The following is a 20,560-nucleotide window of genomic DNA, read 5'->3' on the forward strand; positions in this document are numbered from 1 at the left end:
TTTTGATTGGGACATGTAGCCCATTTGCATTAAGGATAACTATTGAAAGATATGAATTTAGTGCCATTGTTTTGCCTGTAAGGTGACTATTACTGTATATTGTCTGTATTTCTTTTTGGTCTGTTACTTTTAGACTCTCTCTTTGCTTAGAGGACCCCTTCCAATATTTCCTATAGGGCTGGTTTGGTGTTTGAGAATTCTTTTAGTTTTTGTCCTAGGAGCTTTTTATCTCTCTTAACTTTCGATGACAGCTTAGCTGGATATAGTATACTTGGCTGCATATTTTTCTCAGTTAATGCTCTGAATATATCATGCCAGTCCTTTCTGGCCTGCCAGGTCTCTGTGGATAGTTGTCCTGCAAACTCACTATTTCTATTAGAATATTTGTATTCATTGTAGATTATAGACCTCTTGTCCTAAGCCACTTTCAGGATTTTCTCTTTGCCTCTGAGACTTGTAAATTCACAAGATGACAGGGTATTGACATGTTTTTATTGATTTTGATGCAGTTTCTCTGTGCCTCCTGGTTACTGATGCCTGTTTTCTTCCCCACATTAGGGATAATGTGGGATATTCTCTGCTGTAATTTGCTCCAATATACTGTCTGCCCCTCCCCTTCTTCTTCAAGGATCCCAATTATTCTAATATTGTTTCATCTTATGGTATCACTTATCTCTCAGATTCTCCCCTTGTGATCCCGTAGTTGTTTATCTTTATTTTTTTTTCAGGTTCTTTTTTTTCCATCATTTGGTCTTCTATATCAATAATTCTCTCTTCTGCCTCATTTATCCTAGCAGTCAGAGCCTCCATTTTTTATTGTACCTCATTAATACCCTTTTTGATTTCAAGTTGGATAGAGTTTAGTTCTTTTATTTTTCCGAAGGGGATTCTCTGGTATCTTCTATGCTTTTTTCAAGCCAGCTATTATCTTTATAATCGTCATTCTGAACTCTAGTTCCTACACCTTACTAATGTCCTATTGATTAGGTTTCTGACAGTCGGTATTGCCTCTTGTTCTTTTTTTTTTTTTTTTAGGTGAGTTTTTCTTCTATGTTATTTTGTGCCAGAGAAGAATAGATAAGTGAGAGAACAAAATGCTAAAAGGGTAACAATGACCCCAGAAAATGTATGCTAAACAAATCAGAAGATACCCAAAACTTGGAGGAAAAAGAGGGGGGAATATATCAGACTGGTGAATAGAACAGAGCCTCACACTTGATTTTGGGTATAGTTTGGTCTGTTAGAAGAAACTGCCTCCCAAAATTTTAAAGAAAGAACAAGTTATATATATACAAAAGTAAGGGTGAATATGATGAATGCGTGGAACATGAGTATAAGGATGATAATTTTAAAAGATTTTTTAAAAGGAAATGGTACGAAGTTGCTTGAAAAAAGAAAGAAAAGAAATTAAGAAAAACAAGGAGTGTGATCGACTAGATTTAGGGTATATTTTAGTCTGTTAAAAGAAACTGTATCCCAAAATTTTAATGAAAGAAAAACATAAGGGATAGAATATGACTATAAAAATGAAATTAAAAGATTTTAAAAAGATCTTGTTAAGATAAGATGTTGATTGAAATAGGAAAGTGGAAGAATTAAAAAAAAAAAAAGAAAGAAAAAGAAAAAATAAAGATGATTAAAAAAATTTAACTTTGAAAGAGTTGAGAATCATGGGGAAAAAAGCCATGAGTTCTATGTGCTGTATGTATTCTCCTAATGCTGGAGTATTTCAGTTCTCATTGATCGGTAATCTTGGTCTTGGATGGATGTTCTTGCTGATCATCTGGGGTCGGGGCCTGTTGCAGTGATTCTCCAATGTCTTTGCCTGAGGCAGAATTGCACTGCCCTTGTCAGGGGTCAGGCTGTCATCTGCTTGGGTTTGGTCTTGGTAGCTTTTGTTCCCTGAAAGCTTTCTGTATAGCTTTGGAGGAGGAGAATGAAGATGGCAGCTTCCCATTCTCCAGACAGAGGAGCCAAGAACTTCGGTCCCCATTCCTCATTGTGCCCTCAGAGAAAAGCAGTCAATCATGCCTGTCTCCCTGGTCTCCAAGCTCACCTAGCCTATGACTGAGTTTTTATCTCTGGTGCATGGCCCCATTTGGAGTCTCCAAACCCAGTAGATTCCTGCAGTGCACTGCTGCACTTCTCCTCCTTGTGGAGGCAGAGTTGGGGGAGAGTCTCCCCAGATCTGCTGCTTGTTGGGTTCCTGTTTGAAGAGTAGTGCCCAACTGTGCCTTGAATTATGATTCATGGCAACCCCGAGCTGAGAGCCCACTCCTCGGATCTGTCTTTGCAGCTGGCTGCCCTGCTCCAATACCTGCGAGCTCTGCCACACTCAGGCACCCTTGGTCTTTCTGTGATCCAGAAGGTCCTGAGTCCACACTGTCCCTTCGAGGATTCCAACCCCCCCGCTCCCGCCCCCCAGGCCACTGAAGCCATTTCCCTCCATGGAGCAGACTTCTAAAAGTTCTGATTTCCCACTCTGGTGTTCTATCACTTGCTGTTAGTCGGCTGATGGGGGCTTCCTCCCACTGTGGTCTATCTTCCCAAATATAACCTCGGATTCACTTCTCCACGTGTCATCCCTTCCAGAAAGTGGTCACTTTTGTGTTCATAGAATTGCTGCTTCTCTTTGATCTTCTATTGAGTTTATAGGTGTTCAGAATGGTTTGATAACTATCTAGCTGAATTCCTGGAACCAGATGAAATTTAGGTTTCCTACTCCTCTGCCATTTTGAGGCTAAAATCTTACTGCATTAAAAGTAAGACTGTTTTTCTAAATATGTAGTAAAGGAAGTACTAAAACATACTGCAACTAGACAGAAAATATTTGTCCTATACATATGTTACTGACGAGAGAGATTTACTCTCTATTGGTAGGTAACAGCAGATTTTTCTAATGGACTAAATGTTTGCATTCTCACCTCTCTCAGCCTTTTACTCATCCTCTTCTTTCTGTCCTTTTAGTTGCCCTTCCTCTTGCCTAATCCTACACTATAGAGACCTGAGTCATTGTCTCTCATTCTTCATGAAGCTCTTTCTGATTGTTCTGATTCCCACTGACCTTACTCTCTTCACACTTGTCATCTAGTCTGTGCAGAACAGTTTAGTCCTTTATTTTACATTGTTTTCATTTTTTTAAATGAGAGATAATTTTGTCTTTCTATGTACACATTTATCTAAGGGGGAAAATATGAGATATGTGTGGTACCTATCCTTGTGTAAATTGAGAATATTTTAACTCAACAGTTTTTAGGATAAAATTAAGTACTTTATACCATATCAATAACTTCTGATTGAAAATATTGACATCACAAACTTTTATTCTAAATGTATTTTAAGCAATTGAATGTAAAATTGTGAAAGCATTTAATCTGATAGAGGAGAAGTATTCAGTCAAATGCTTGTTTCTTCCCCCACTCACTATGGAAAAATAGTCTAAATTTGTCTTTCAGCATTTTGCAGCCAGAACAGGTTTACAAATTTATAGCAGTTTACCAACTATGAAGCTCTGCAGACAGCTTTTCTTTTTTAAAGTTTGTTTGTTTGTTTATATAATTTCTACATCCCTTGTGGGGCTTGAACTCAAGACCCCAAGGTCAAGAGTTGCATGTTCTTTCAAATGAGACAGCCAAGCACCTCTGGGGACAGCTTTTCTGATATGCCATACCACATAGCCTTAATGTATTCATCAGAGTACTTGCCAAAGCAGTGTAACATAAACAGTTACTAAGGTAAACAATATAAACATGAAATGATTTGGAACATTGATTTAGTGTCCATTAATTCCATGTCAGTTGGCTTTACTTTGCCTCTGATGGTCATGTAAATTATTTATTACTCAGCCTAGGAGGTACTATTTGCACTGTAGTCCATGAACATTGTCCATAGAATAGTATAGAGTGGAAGAAAGTTAAAAGTATTACAAGTGGAAGAAAGTACTCTTGGCTAGGGGAATTGGTAAAATTTTTTTGAAGTACTGAGGATATACTGTGGGTCTCATGGTCCCTATTTGCTGCCACTTCTGGTGTTATGAAGAACAATTTTGGTATAACTTGTATAAGAGACCACTTTTCACTGGCCTGCCATTTGCCTAAAATATCAGATGTTATTAGAACATAGCATACAGGGGCGCCTGGGTGGCTCAGTGGATTAAGCCGCTGCCTTCAGCTCAGGTCATGATCTCAGTGTCCTGGGATCGAGCCCCTCATTGAGCTCTTTGCTCAGCGAGGAGCCTGCTTCTCTCTCCCTCTCTGCCTGACTCTCTGCCTACTTATGATCTCTCTCTCTGTCAAATAAATACATAAAATCTTTAAAAAAAAGAATATAGCATACAGCAATAATAATAATGCTAATTGCAGACACTTAGAATTTGTTGTATACCATATACCCTTCTAAATAGTTCATGTATATTTTCTAATTTAATCTTCCCAACATCCCAGTATTGGTAGATACTATTATTATCTTTTTTTTTTTTTTAACAGAAGAAGAAACTGAGACACAGAAATTTTAAATAATTTTTTCCAGGTCACACAATGGAGTCAGGAATTCAGATGCCAGGCGTTCTGGTTCCTACGAAGATGTTGCTTCTCATTCTATTCTATGAAATATCTGGTTGTCACTGAAAGCATCATGTTAACTTTTATAATCACTGGAATAGCCATGGTCATTCACATATGTGAATATTTAAAATTATAGTTGATGTGGTGCTTAGAATACAAAAATAGAAATGTCTACTATAAGCTTATTTCCTATCTTTCCCCTTTTAACCAATAAATAAATTTGTTGGTTTATCTGATAAAATATAATTTAAATCATTAAAAATGTTACATTTTAGTTCTAGAGAAGTCAGTAAACTATTCTGTAGGGGGACTGTATGTATTTTAAGATTTTATTTATTTGTTTGTGCGCTCGGGAGAGAGAGAAAGAGAAGTGGGGAGGGATAGAGGGAGAGAGACAGAGAGAAAGATAGAAGCAGATTCCCTGTAAATATTTTAGGCTTTGTAGGCCATAGGTCTCTGTTGCAGCAGCTCAGCTTTGCTGTACCCATAAATCAGTATGTGGAGGAGAGTGTGGCTGTGTCCAGTAATATTTTATTTACAAAAACACCTGATGGTGGTTTCTTACTAGATTGCCAGTACTTAAAAGTATTTCTTTTTCTTTTTTTTTTTTTAGTTGCAAGATGCTCAAGAACGACATGCAGAGGCTGTAACGCGTATTGAGACATTGAAAGATCACGTGCAAAAGTACAATTTAAAGCAGCACAGAAAATAACTTGAGTATTTATAAAGCAGATCAGTGGTGTAGTATGAGAAATGTATCATTTATGATAATAAATGCATCAGTGTTAACCTGGATAAAAATTTCAGCTTTGTGCTATTTTGAAATGCATACTTTTTGCAAATTATCTTTAAATTTTACATATCAACTGCAAAGCACAACCATAAAAATGACACAATTGCCAAATCTACTTTTAAAATTTTTAAGAATTTATGTAGGGCCTTCAGATGTTTGTTTAGAAATTATACGGTGTTGGGACGCTTGGGTGGCTCAGTTGGTTGGGCAGCTATCTTGGGCTCAGGTCATGATCTTGGAGGCCCAGATCACGTTCCAAGTCAGGCTCCCTGTTCCATGGGGAATCTGCTTCTCTCTCTGACCCTCTCCTTCTCATGCTCTCTCTCTCTCTCTCTTAAATGAATAGAATCTTTAAAAAAATGAAATTATACAGTACTTTTAAAATTTATGTGTGTGAGAGAATAATTTTAAAATATACTTTTTAGGCTTGAAGTTGAAAATGCCGAGTTAAAAGATACCATCACAAAGCAAGTGGGAAAAATTGAACAGCTTCAGGAAAACACGTTAAGTACATGTTCAGTAAGTCTCTTAATTTCTGTCCTATGGAAAAGGAATTTTTTTCTGTATTAGTAGTATATAAGAATATTTTATGTAATATGAAAATTCTCACTGATAAAAATGTTTATTCATATTGTTGGTACTTGGTACTAGTATAATTCCTCTTTATAGGTGAAGTTGTATTAATTCACAAATTAATAATTTTTATAGTAAGGTTATAATAAAAAATGTTGTGATAGTCTAAGAAAAGAAATATTTTATTTACTTGTCAGTGGACATTGGGTTTTGCCACGTTTTGGCTATTGTTAGTAATGTTGCCATGAATTTTGGTATACAAATGTCTGAGTCCCTACTAATATTTTTCTGTATGTTTAAAAATTACCAAACTTTGAGTAATAATTTGATCTTGAATTCTGACTTTCTCTTGTAATCTAAACCCTTCAATGATATTTGACAATGGATTACTTTAGTAATTGTTATGATTTGTAATTATAAATTTTTGAATTATTGTCTTCATCAAGAATGACTAGAGGTCATTATGCATACATTTTTATTAAAGGAATATATTTTTCTTTTTGTTAATTTTGAAAAGAAAAAGAGATTCCAGCGAAAAAGTAGAAATGACTATTCAGTTAGGGCCTTACATAGTAACATCGTGCTCCTAGCATTCCTTGTAAGTTCAGGAACTAATTTTTTTTTCATTCACTTGAGTTAATCAGCCTTTCAGAGATTTAACAATCCAATCTCAGGAAAGATTAATATACAATCCAGGATTCCAACTTACTGATACATAGTGAAAACTGTATGACTAATATCAAGCAGAACCGGATTATCACACCATTTATACCCTCCTTTGTAGGAGAAGCTACCAATGATTTAAGCTGAGAAGACTGCATTGTGACTCTTTTTTTTTTTTTTAAGATTTTATTTATTTATTTATTTGACAGATCACAGGTAGGCAGGCAGAGAGAGAGAGGAGGAAGCAGGCTTTGTGCTGAGCTGAAGTCAGAGGCTTTAACCCACTGAGCCATCTAGGTGCCCCTGCATTGTGACTCTTAAGTTGGAACAATGAGGTAGATGCATGTACAATGAGTTTCTTTTAGTCACAAAAGCTGCATACTTGCAAATTTTATTCTGCAGCTATACCTCTCAAGGAAACTAGCCCATTCTGTTGACTGCTCCATTTTGTGGCCAAAAAAAACCACTGAAAATTATTTTTTTCTAGATTTCATATAAATTAGTCACATTTTTTACTGTACTTTTCATTGAGCAAGTAAGGTGACAATATGTAGGTAAGTGGTCTTCTGTGAATGAGAATGCCAGGAGTTGTCCCCCTTATAGTGTCAGGCAGAAATCTATTAAGGAAGGTAACAAATACTGTAAAGTTTGTAAGAATATTGGTAGATAGTCTGTAGATTCCAATGGAAATGAATTATGGTTCTGACATAAAATTATTAGCCACTTTAAGGTCTACCCTGTGAAACAAAAACTTAGCTTTCAACCTACTCAGTCCATAGTCCTAACTTCCTAGAAGGTTCTTATCTCATGAATCCCCAGGCCAGAGACTACCTGGGTTAAGATATTTAATAGACACAGTTTTGAGGTGAAGAATCTGAATTGGGAAGAGACTACCTGGGTTAAGATATTTAATAGACACAGTTTTGAGGTGAAGAATCTGAATTGGGAAGGAGAGGTAGTTCTAGGCTGACTTAAGCTTCCGAACAATATAGTCAAATATGTGTCTGAAAAGAACTTCAGAAGACTTCCATAAGATCAAGTCTCTATGGAATAGGCAATTATTCAAAAGAAAACAGAGGCAAACAATTTATAATCACCCTTGTGCAGAACCTTTGCATCCTAAAAGAAAAGCAAGACAAAGTATAATGGTCAGCAACCTAAGGGTAAGGGTGCCTCATGAAATGATAAAGTAACAATAAACTCAGTAATACCAAAAAGAATCAACATGAAATGTACAAGACTAGCTATCTAGGGGCACTTGAGTAGCTCAGTCAGTTCAGCACCTGCTTTCAGCTCAGACCATGATCTCAGGGTTCTGGGATTGAGCCCTGCATTGGGCTCCCTCCTCAGCTGGAAGTCTGCTTCTTACCCTCTCTCTCCTCACCCCATTTGTGCACTCTGTGTCTATTTCAAATAAATACATTTTAAAAATCTTTTAAAAAAATTAGCTGTCTATAAAGGTAATCCACATCAGGTAATGGTTTTTGAATGTGTGGTTGAGGTTCCTTGCCTACAAGGAACTAGAAGGAAGTACAGATGACTTCAGTAAAGGGTTTAAGGCTGGAGATGTAGATTAGAGAATCTGGTTTTGAAGTCTTGAGATTTAAACAACTCAGAGGATTTGAAAGGAATAGCAAGGGTCAGGGACTAAATATATGAACTTGCTGTCATTTAGAAATAAAATGGGATAATAAGTCAAGCAGAGAGGGTCAGTTATCATATGGTTTCACTTACTTGCAGAGCATAAGGAATAACATGGAGGACATTGGGAGATGGAGAGGAGAAGTGACTTGGGGGAAATTGGAGGGGGAGACAAACCATGAGAGACTGTGGACTCTGAGAAACAAACTGAGGGGAGGGGGTTGGAGGGTTGGTTGAGCCTGGTGGTGCGTATTAAGGAGGGCACGTATTACATGGAGCACTGAGTGTGGTGCATAAACAATGAATCTTGGAACCCTGAAAAAAAAAGTATAAAAAAAAGCGCAGAGGGGGAGGGTAAAGTCATTGCTTTCAGCTGCTGCTGAGAAGTAAAGCAGGATAAGGACTTCAAAAAAAGATCCTTGATGACTCTCAAAAATTTTGAGTTTCCAAGATTGAAACTCAGATTTTAACGTAAAAGAAGAAAATAAGTGATGAAAAGATGAATCTGTGGATGAGATGATACATTAAAGAATGTTCAAGTCCAGTGAAGGGGGAAGCAGGGTGATAGAAAAAGCTGCAAGAGTTAAGCTAAAATTTTTATATAATATCAAGAAGACTTTATTTGACAAAAAACATAGTTAATAGAAGAGAAGAAATTGCAATGCTTGGAGAGAATGAGAGTATCTCATCCTAAAGTCAGACGACCATCAAAACTATAATGGGGACTGCATAGGAATTTTTCAGAGATTGTCTTAAAAAGGTGTGATCTCACAAAACCCAGAGTCTCTTAAGCTATGGATGAAAAAGTTTCTAGGGCATCTTTGGAAACTAAAATGTAAATATAGCCAGTTTTAAAAAATTTTTCATTAACCCTTAGTATTAATATGGGTAAGAACCTCTGTAGTGAACAAGTAAATTTTGGCAATTTACATTCTACAAAAAATAGTGATGAAAATGTAAAACCAGTTTAAGATGTTTGAAGAAAGGTACTTATATTTGAAATATGTTTTTATTGGCATCAGGTTTATAAAACTACCTTATATTAAATTTAAAATTATAAATTACAAACTACATTATATAAATTTAAAATTATAAATTATTATTTATAAAATTTATAATTTTAGTTTTAGATAATATAGTTTTATAAACCTTTATATAATTATAAAATTTAAAATTATAAGTTATAATTTACAAAATTTATAAAATTTTAAACTTTTGTTATGAACCTGTCTAAATATGTATTACTCATGAATGCATGAGAAATAATATTTTATGGAAGAAGAATGTGTACTGAGATTTTTAAAAATAACTTTCTTTAAAATTTTTCTTTCAAAGTCTGATGATGAAAAGGGACAGATAAAGAAATTTATTGAGTTAAAGCAATCTCTTGAATGTAGTTTGAATCAAGAAATGAAGAAAAATGGTGAATTAGAAAAAGAGATTACTAGGTAAGACTAATATTTCAGATCACTTTAACCATTAATTACTTGATTTAACTGTAATTTTACTTTATTAAAACCTAAATAGAAATTATTACCAGAATATTATACTTAATATTTAATGATTCCTTACAGTTCCTTTAACAGTAACAACTGCACTTTTTATTGTCTACCTTGAATAGTTTCTGCAAGTTATCTTTGTTTTTTGGTAATCTTTCCTTTTAATAATGTTCTTCCCTTCAAACAAATATTTTAATGTCGAAAAACCTAGATGTGTTTTTGTTTGATCACATCAAAAGTTATCTTGGTTTAGCTTATTTTTTTAAATTTAAATTTAATTAATCAACATACAGTATATTATTAGTTTCAGAGGTAGAGTTCAGTGATTCATCAGTCTTCTAGAACACCCAGAGCTAATTACATCAGGTGTCATGTCCATAATCTGGTTACCCCATCCTCCTACCCTCCTCCCCTTCAGCAACCATCAATTTTGTTTCCTATAATTTATTTATTTATTTATTTATTTATTATTTTTTTTAAAGATTTTATTTTATTTATTTGACAGAGAGAGATCACAGTAGGAGAGAGGAAGGGAAGAGATCACAGAGAGAGGAAGGGAAGCAGGCCCCCTGCTGAGCAGAGAGCCCGATGTGGGACTCGATCCCAGGACCCTGAGATCATGACCTGAGCCGAAGGCAGCGGCTTAACCCACTGAGCCACCCAGGCGCCCCTGTTTCCTATAATTTAGAGTCTCTTGTTGTTTGTCTCCTGCTCTGATTTCATCTTGTTTTATTTTTCCCTGCCTTCCCCTATGCTCCTCTGTTTTGTTTCTTAAATTCTACATATGAGGGAAATCAAATGATAATTATCTTATTCTGATGGACTTCTTTTGCTTAGCATAATACCTTAGTTCAATCCATGTCATTGCAAATGGCATGATTTTATTTTTTTAATGGCTGAGTAATATTCCATTGTACATATTTATGCACCACATCTTCTTTGGCTATTATGGACATTGCTGCTATAAACATTGGGGTGCAGATGCCTCTTTGGATCACTTTATATCTTTGGGGTCAATCCATAGTAGTGCAATTGCTGGGTCATTGGGTAGCTCTATTTTCAGCTCTTTGAGGAACCACCATACTGTTTTCCAGAGTGGCTGCACCAGTTTACATTCCCATCAACAGTGTAAGAGGCTTCTGCTTTCTCTGCATGCCTGACAACATCTGTTGTTTCCTGACTTGTTCATTTTAGCCATTCTGACAGGTGTGAGGTGATATCTCGTGCTTTTGATTTGTGTTTATTTCCCTGATGCCAAGTGATACTGAGCATTTTTTCGTGTCTGTTGCCCATTTGTGTGTCTTCTTTAGAGAAATGTCTGTTCGTTTCTTCTACCCATTACTTGACTGGATTGTTTGTTCTTTGGGTATTCAGTTTGATAAGTTCTTTATAGATTTTGGATACCAGCCCTTTATCTGATATGTTACTTGCAAATACCTTTTTCCATTCTGTAACTCATCTTTTGGTGGTGTCAGTTGCTCCCTAAGATTATAATTTATTTAGTATGTTCTCAATGTGAGATTGGAACAAATGAGAGATCATAATTTATAGACTTCCTTATATGATAGAACATATAATCTATTTAAATAATAAATCTTTACTCTTAAAGAACCTGACTTACTCATTCTATACTTTCCACAGATTTAAGAAACTTTTAAAAGTGACAAGAAAAAAGTTAAGTGAATATGAAAATGAAGATCTTAGTTTCCACGGAGATTTAAGAACCAGTCACGCTGAAACGGATATTCAGATTAATATGCTAAAACATAAGGTAATTTTTAATTAGTTTTGGGACTTCAGAATCACTTGATTTTGGGAAATAAGTTACTCAGTGCTTTGAGCAGTGAAATACAGATTTGTTCTATTAATTTTATATACCTCCTACATTTTTTGGTAACAACTTTGAGATAAAAATGAGCATAACATACATATTCAAAGAGTACCACCATCAATTTTAGAACATTTTGTCACCCTAAAAAGAAACTTGTATCTTTTACCTGTTTCCCTATGCTAGTTTCCCCTTCCCTACTCTTGTTAGCCCTTGGGAACCACTACTCTACTCTCTGTCTCTATAGATTTGCCTATTTTGGAAATTTCATGTCAATGGAATCACACAGTGTGTGGTCCTTTGTGACTGCCTTCTTTCATTTAGCATAATGTTTTCATTTCATTTCATTTCAATACCTATTTTGTAGCATGTGTCAGTGCTTTATTTCTTTTTATTGCCGAATAGTATCCCACTATATGGACGTGCCGCATTTTATTTATTATTTATTAGTTGGTGGACCTTTGTGTGTGTTTGTTTTTTAAGATTTTATTATTTATTTATTTGACAGAGACAGACACAGAGAGAGAGGGAACATAAGCAGGGGGAGTGGGAGAGAAAGAAGCAGGCTTGTTGATGAGTAGGGAGCCTGACACAGGACTTGATCCCAGGACTAGGATCATGACTTGAGCTGAAGGCAGACGCTTCATGACTGAGCCATCCAGCCACCCTGGGTTGTTTTGGTTTTTAGTTATTGTTGATAATGTCATTGTGGACACACATGTACAAGTTTTTATGTGAACATGTTTTCATTTCTCTTGCATATATACTTATAAATGGAATTGCGGGGTCATATGGTAGCTCTCTAGCCCCCCCCCCTTTTTTTTTAACCCTTTAAGGAACTGCCACACTGTTTTCCAACATGGCTGCACCATTTTACATTTTCATTAGCAGTGTTTGATGGTTCTCATTTTTCCTTTTTTTTGGGCCAATATTTGTTGTTATCTGTTGTTTTTATTATAGTCATTCTAGTGGATGTGAAATGGCATTTTGTGGGGTTTTATTTGTTCATTTGTTTCAAGATTTATTTAAATTTTAGTTAGGTAACATATTGGTGTCAGGAGTAGCATTCAGTGATTGATCACTTACATACAACACCCAGTGCTCATCACAAGTGCCCGCCTTAATCCCCATCATTCATCTAGCCTACCCCCTACCCACCTACACTACAACACTGTTTTTTCTCTTTAGTTACAAATTTTTTATGGTTTGCTCCATTTCTCTTTTCTCCCCCTTCCCTATGTTCATCTGTTTGTTTCTTAAAGTCCACAGATGAGTAAAATCTTATGGTATTTGTTTTTCTCTGACTGACTTGTTTAGTTAGGTATCATATACTTGATGAGTTCCATCAATCTTGTGGTTTTGATTTGCATTTTCCTTAAAACTAATGATGTTGAGGGGTGGCTGGGTGGCTCAATTGGTTAAGTATCTGACTTTAGCTCAGGTCGTGATCCCAGGGTCCTAGCATCAAGCCCTTTACTAGGCTCCCTGCTCATCTGGGGGCCTGCTTCTCCCTCACCCTCTCCCTCTGCATCTCCCCGTGCTTGTGTTCTCTTTCTCTGTCAAATAAATAAAACGTTTAAAAACAAACAAACAAACAAACAAACAGAAACTTAATTATGTTGAGCATCTCATCTTTCTATGTGTGTAATTATCCATTTCTAGATCTTCCTTAAAGAATGAATCAATTATTTTGCCTGTTTGTTTATTGGATTGTCTTTTCATTATTGTAAGAGTTATTTACATGTCCTATATACAGATCCCCTATCAGATATAAGATTTTCAAATCTTTTATTTAGTAGCTTGCCTTTTCACTTTATTGATGGTGATGTTTAAAGCAAAGATGTTTTTAATTTTGATGTAATATACTTAATCTTTTTTTGTCTTTTGGTGTCATATCTAAGAAACTGTTGCCAAAGCCAGTCACAAATGATACAACTATGTTTTTTTCTAAGAGTTTTATAGTTTTAGCTATTATGTTTTGAATTAATTTTGTATATATGCTATGGGGTAGAGGTCTAATTTTATTACTTTGCATGTGGATATCCATTTGTCCCAGTACCATTTGTTAAAAAGACTATTTTTATTCCATGTAATTGTTTTATATCCTCATTGAATGTCAGTTCACCATAATGTAGCAATTTCTCTTTAGATTGCCAATTCTAATGCATTGATCTATATGTCTATCCGTATGTCACTGTCTAAACAAATTTTATGAGACATCTCCCCTAGTTGTCTTGCAAATTACCACTCACTTATAAAATAATAAAAAAGTCACTGTAGTGGAACTTAACTTTACCTCTGTAGACATTTTTTCTTTTTTTTTTTTAAAGATTTTATTTATTTATTTGACAGAGAGAAATCACAAGTAGTTGGAGAGGCAGGCAGAGAGAGAGAGAGGAGGAAGCAGGCTCCCTGCCAAGCAGAGAGCCCCATGTGGGACTCGATCCCAGGACCCTGAGATCATGACCTGAGCCGAAGGCAGCGGCTTAACCGACTGAGCCACCCAGGCGCCCTGTAGACATTTTTTCTTCTTAAAAAGGAGACTTTTACCAACTTATGCCTTGCTGACTCCATGATCTGATGAGAAGTTAGGCTCAGAAAGATAGAGTCCTGTTTCTTTTCTCCATTCATATCTTTAGTCTCTCACTCAGTGCCTCCCATAACCATTTTCATCAAATCTTGGTTGTAGGATCTGCTCTCTACTATTTACTTTATTATGTTTTATGAACTTGTTATAAAGTGTAGACTTATCCATACATTTCACCATCTAGGAAGGAAAAGATGAACACTGGGCCTTCAGCTTTCCTGTTTTGAAATCTTGCTAATCCAAAATTACAACTCACAATTAGATACTCTTTTAACCTGGTTATAACACTGGTGTTGATCCTGTTCTTGGCAGAGATCCTACATTCTCAGAAAACACAGTTGTCTTTATCTGTCTTCTTTTAGTTTAAATAGAAAGATATGTACTTTAATAGCTCAGTATGTAATTAATGGAATAAGCATTTATTACATTATTTCAAGAATACAGCTGTAAATTATCAGGTTTTATTTAATGGAGTTATCTGAGACAAATAGTAGATAAGCAGTTTGAATTCCAAAAAAAAATTTTTTTTCAAAGCCTATTTGTATGATATGGGAAAGCTCTGTGGCACAACATAAAGATGAGATGGTCTTACTTACCTCCCCACATAAACAAGCTTGGAGTAAGATAAAGGAGAAGTTATATTCAATTTAAAACCAATTTAAAACCAAAGGACAGTACCTTTGGTTTTCTACTGAAAAGATTAAAAATCATTTCATAATATTCTCTTTATTTCCTCACTGATGAAAGTAGAATAATGATTGAGTATTGGATTGATTAAAAAATACTCAAAGCTGCCTATTTCTTTTCTTTTAGAATTTCAGTTAATGGAGATCAGGTAAAAGGTCAAATTTTGGTAGTTTTTCTAGGTTTTCAGCTATTATAGTTCAAATCATATTGTCTCTCTGCTTGTGAGTTTTTCTTTTCCCCTAACTTGAGGGGAAAGTCTGTAAAGGTGTTCCTGCCAGTTGTAATAATTTGTAATTGAAGGGAATCTTAGAAAAATATCTTAAGAGAAAGGAAGATGGTGGCAGAGTAAGAGGAGCCTAGGTTCACCTAATCCCTGAAGACTAATAGAAGAAAGTCCACTAATAGAGAGAAGAGGCCACATCAAAGAAGGTAGGAAGTACAGAGATGTGGTTTAGGAGAGAAACAGATCCTGGTTGCTGCAGAGGAGAGGGAGTCATCATGGAGAAGGGCAGGAGCAAGACATGGGACTGCACAAAGAGGTTTCCCTGTAGCCACTGGCTTGGGAAGTGAGAGGAGCTTAATTTCATGAGTTCTTACAATTAGGAGGGCTTAAAACCTGGAATTCTAAAGGTCATTTGGCTTGGCTGGGATGGAGCCTGTATAGGCACTGTGCTGCTCTTGGAGAGAAGGCAGGCAAACAGCAGGGAGCATACAGCAAGGAAACGGTGATCTGAACAGTGTCTGGGGCATACAGTAGGGAAATTACTCACTCTTCTCAGAGCATTTCCCTGAGAGTCAGTGTTCACAGAGATCCCTCTCTAGGAACAAAGGAACCAGCTGGTACCATTTCCCTCCACTGCCCCTCAGCACAAATTTACAGGAGCCATCTGTGGGAAGTAGTGCAGCTCGGACCTTGGCTGCCTAATCTGCTTACACCAAGCACCATCCCCTTGCACTCCAGTGGAACTGCCCTGCTCAGTCATTCTTGCTTCAGTTACACCACAGCAGGCCTTTCCCCGAGTAAATCAGCACAAGCCCCTGTCACATCACATCTGACCAGATTCAGGAGGGCCTCAGTTCCAGTGGAGGCAGTGACAGGTCTCATTTCACAAGCACACCAGAGCACACCTAGTTAAAAGTAGCTACATTCAGGCCCAGGTATCAAACACTGCCCACAGCAGTGAGGGAGAGCCTCTGCAGATGTCTGGCCTGAAGGATAGAGCAGCCAGAACACAACAGCAGAGTGCATGCTGCACACACTAGAGATACTCCCCTAAGCATGAGACCCTGCGTGCTACATGACATCTTTTTTCATAAGTCCATTACTTTCAGGAGCAGATGACATAACTGGCTTTTCTAACACAGAGAAGCTGGTAGATACTTAGATAAAATGAAAAAAAACAGAGGAATTTATCTCAAGTGAAAGAACAGGATAAGGCCACGGGTCCAGAGATTGAAGTGAGACAGATGTAAATATCATGCCTGATGGAGGATTTAAAGCAGTGACCATAGGGATACTCTCTGGACTTGAGAAAAGAACGGACAACATCAATGAGACCCTTACAAAAGAGATAAAAGAGTTAAGAAAGAATCAGAGATGAAGAGTGGAATAAATGAGATAAACACACCTAATGAACAATGAACAGCAGGCTGGAAAAAACAGAGGAACAAATTAACAACTTAGAAGACAAAGTAATGGAAAGTAATGAAGCCGAAGAAGGGAGAGAAAGAAGAATTATGCAAAATGAGACCAGACCTAGGGAACTCAGTGACTCCATCAAATGTAATAACATTCATGTTATAGGAGTCCCAGTAGAAGATGAGAGAAAAAAGGTGTAAGAAAATTTATTTCAAGAAATAATAGCAGAAAACTTCCCTAATCTAGGGAAGGCAACAGACATCAAGATCCAGGAGACACAGAAAACTATCAAAATCAACAAAAGTAGGCCAACACCAAGACCTATTGTAATTGAATTTGCAAAATATACTGATAAAGAAAACATGTTAAAAGCAGGAAAGCAAATCAGTAACTTCCAGGGGAAACCCCTTAAGGCTAGTGGGAACTTTTTCAGCAGAAACTTTGCAAGCCAGAAGGGAGTGGTATTATCTATTCAACGTGGTGAATGGGAAAAATCTGGAGCCAAGAATACTCTATCCAGCAAGCCTATTACTCAGAATAGGAAAGAGAGAGTTTCCCAGATTAAAAACCAAAGGAGTTTGTGACTACTAAACTAGCCCCTCAAGAAATATTAAAGAGGACTCTTTGAGTGGAAAGAAGAGACCAAAAGTAACAATATAAAGGCAGAAACCCAAAAGTAACAAAAATGAACATTTATATAAAAAATAAATTAAGGAACTCAGGAAAAAAGGATATAAAATATAATACCTTACCTAAAGCATGGGGAGAAGAAGAGAAAAGAATGGGGTCAAACTTAAATGACCGGGAGCTTAATATAGACTGCTATATGCAGAAGAGGTTATATACAAATTATATATCAAAACCCACTAATAGTGGTGCCTGTGTGGCTTAGTTGGTTAAACATCTGACTTGATTTCAGCTCAGGTCATAATCTCAGGGTTGTGAGATTGAGCCCTGCATTGCACTCTATTCCAGCCATGGAGTCTGCTTAAGATTCTCTTTCCTTCTCCCCACTCCACTTGTGCCCTCTCTAAAAAGAAAACAAAACCATTGATAAATACTCAAAGAGGAGAAAGAAATCCAAATATATCACTAAAGAAAACCAGTGAAACATCGAAGACACAAAAAATGATCAGAGAAAATCTCCAGAAACAACCACAAAGCAAGCAGTAAAATGATAAATACATATCTATCAATAATTACTTTAGATATAAATGGGGTAAGTGGTCCAATCAAAAGACATAGGATGTCAGAGTGGATTAAGAAAAAAAGAAGAAGAAAGCAGATCTCAACCGCTATCAAAAGATTGGGATCATTCCCTGCATATTTTCAGACCACAATGCCCTGAAGCTAGAACTCAATCACAAGAGGAAATTTGGAAAGAACCCAAATACATGGAGACTAAACAGCATCCTTCTAAAGAATGAATGAGTCTAACAGGAAACTGAAGAAGAATTGATAAAATTCATGGAAACAAATGATAATGAAAACACAATGGTTTAAAATCTGTGGGACACAGCAAAGGCAGTCCTAAGAGGAAAATGTATAGCAATACAAGCCTTTCTCAAGAAACAAGAAAGTTCTCAAACATACAACCTAACCTTACACCTAAAGGAGCTGGAGAGAGAACAAGAAAGAAAGCCTAAACCCAGCAGGAGAAGAGAAATCATAAAGATCAGAGCAGAAATCAATGAAATAGAAACTAAAAAAGCAGTAGAACAAATCAATGAAGCTAGGAGCTGATTCTTTGAAAGAATTAATAAGATTGATAAACCCCTGGCCAACTTATCAAAAAGAAAAGAGAAAGGACCCAAATAATAAAATCACGAATGAAAGAGGAGAGATTACAACCAACACCAAAGAAATACAAACAATTATAAGAACATACTATGAGCAACTTTACGCCAACAAATTTGACAATCAGGAAGAAATGGATACATTCCTAGAGACATATAAACTACCACAACTGAACCAGGAATAAATAGATAACCTGAACAGACCCATAACCAGTAAGGAGATTGAAACAGTCCTCAAAAATCTCCAAATAAGCAAAAGCCCAGGGCCAGACGGCTTCCCAGGGGAATTTTATCAAACATTTAAAGAAGAATTAATTTCAATTCTCCTGAAACTGTTCCAAAACATAGAAATGGAAGGAAACTTCCAAACTCATTTTATGAGGCCAGCATCAACTTGATCCCAAAACCAGACAAGGATCCCATCAAGAAAGAGAATTACAGACCAATATCCTTGATGAACACAGATGCGAAAATTCTCATCAAAATACTAGCCAATAGGATCCAACAGTACATTAAAAGGATTATTCACCACGACCAAGTGGGATTTATTCCATGGCTCCAAGGTTGGTTCAACATCCGCAAATCAATGTGATATAATACATTAATAAAAGAAAGAACAAGAACCATACGATACTCTAAATAGATGCTGAAAAAGCATTTGACAAAGTACAGCATCCCTTCCTGATCAAAACTCATCAAAGTGTAGGGATCGAGGGTGCATACCTCAATATTATCAAAGCCATCTATGAAAAACCCACCGCAAATATCATCCTCAATGGAGAAAAACTGAAAGCTTTTCTGCTCAGATCAGGAACATGGCAGGGATGTCCGTTATCACCACTGCTATTCAACATAGTACTAGAAGTCTTAGCCTCAGCAGTCAGAACAAAAAGAAATTAAAGGCATCCAAATCGGCAAAGAAGAGGTCAAACTATCACTCTTTGCAGATGATATGATACTATATGGGGAAAACCCAAAAGACTCCACTCCAAAACTGCTAGAGCTTGTACCGGAATTCAGGTAAGTGTCAGGATATAAAATCAATGCACAGAAATCAGTTGCATTTCTTTACACCAACAACAAGACAGAAGAAAAAGAAATTAAGGAGTCAATCCCATTTACAATTACACCCAAAACCATAAGATACCTCGGAATAAACCTAACCAAAGAGGCAAGGAATCTATACTCAGAAAACTATAAAGTACTCATGAAAGAAATTGAGGAAGTCACAAAGAAATGGAAAAATGTTCCATGCTCATGGATTGGAAGAATAAATACTATGAAAATGTCTATGCTACCTCAAGCAATCTACACATTTAATGCAATCCCTATCAAAATCCCATCCATTTTTTTTCAAAGAAATGGAACAAATAATCCTAAAATTTATATGGAACCAGAAAAGACCTTGAATAGCCAAAGGAATATTGAAAAAGAAAGCTAAAGTTGGTGGCATCACATTTCCAGACTTCAAGCTCTATTACCAAGCTGTCATCATCAAGACACTGTGGTACTATCACAAAAACAGACACATAATCAATGGAACAGAATAGAGAGCCCAGAAATAGACCCTCAACTCTATGGTCAACTAGTCTTCGACAAAGCAGGAAGGAATGTCCAATAGAAAAAAGACAGCCTCTTCAAAAAATGGTGTTGGGAAAATTGGACAGCCACATATAGAAAAATGAAACTGGACCATTTCCTTGCACCACAGACTAACATAGACTCAAAATGGATGAAGGACCTCAGTGTGAAAAAGGAATCTATCAAAATCCTTGAGGAGAACACAGGCAGCAACCTCTTCGACCTCAGCCGCAGCAACTTCTTCCTAGGAATATCGCCAAAGGCAAGGGAAGCAAGGGCAAAAATGAACTACTAGAACTTCATCAAGATCAAAAGCTTTTGCACAGCAAAGGAAACAGTTAACAAAACCAAAAAACAACTGATAGAATGGGAGAAAATATTTGTAAACGACATATCAGATAAAGGCCTATATCCAAAATCTATAAAGGGCTCAGCAAACTCAACACCCAAAGAACGAACAATCCAATCAAGAAATGGGCAGAGGACATGAACAGATGTTTCTGCAAAGAGGACATCCAGATGGCCAACAGACACATGAAAAAGTGCTCCACATCACTCAATGTCAGGGAAATACAAATCAAAACCGCAAAGACATACCATCTCACACCAGTCAAAATTGCTAAAATTAACAAGTCAGGAAATGACAGATGCTGGCAAGGATGTGGAGAAAGGGGAACCCTCCTACACTGTTGGACTGAAAGTTGGAGCAAC

General features: G+C 36.5%; 1 protein-coding gene across 13 annotated transcripts in view; it reads left to right on the forward strand.

Annotated features, from left to right (window-relative positions):
* Positions 1-20,560, forward strand: part of LOC116594363 (ankyrin repeat domain-containing protein 26-like) — a 636,289-nt gene that overhangs the window by 122,693 nt on the left and 493,036 nt on the right. For 5 of the 13 annotated variants that reach the window (XM_032349687.1, XM_032349690.1, XM_032349685.1 and 2 more), the window contains 4 exons: positions 5,176-5,246; positions 5,781-5,874; positions 9,568-9,680; positions 11,373-11,502. The exons of the other annotated variants lie outside the window; for them this stretch is intronic. In XM_032349687.1, the coding sequence (XP_032205578.1) occupies positions 5,176-5,246; positions 5,781-5,874; positions 9,568-9,680; positions 11,373-11,502 (408 nt within the window). The remainder of the gene's footprint in view (positions 1-5,175; positions 5,247-5,780; positions 5,875-9,567; positions 9,681-11,372; positions 11,503-20,560) is intronic. 13 annotated transcript variants of the gene reach the window in all.

This window comes from Mustela erminea, chromosome 6 (assembly GCF_009829155.1).
Source record: "Mustela erminea isolate mMusErm1 chromosome 6, mMusErm1.Pri, whole genome shotgun sequence".
In the NCBI taxonomy this organism is placed as follows: Eukaryota; Metazoa; Chordata; class Mammalia; order Carnivora; family Mustelidae; genus Mustela; species Mustela erminea.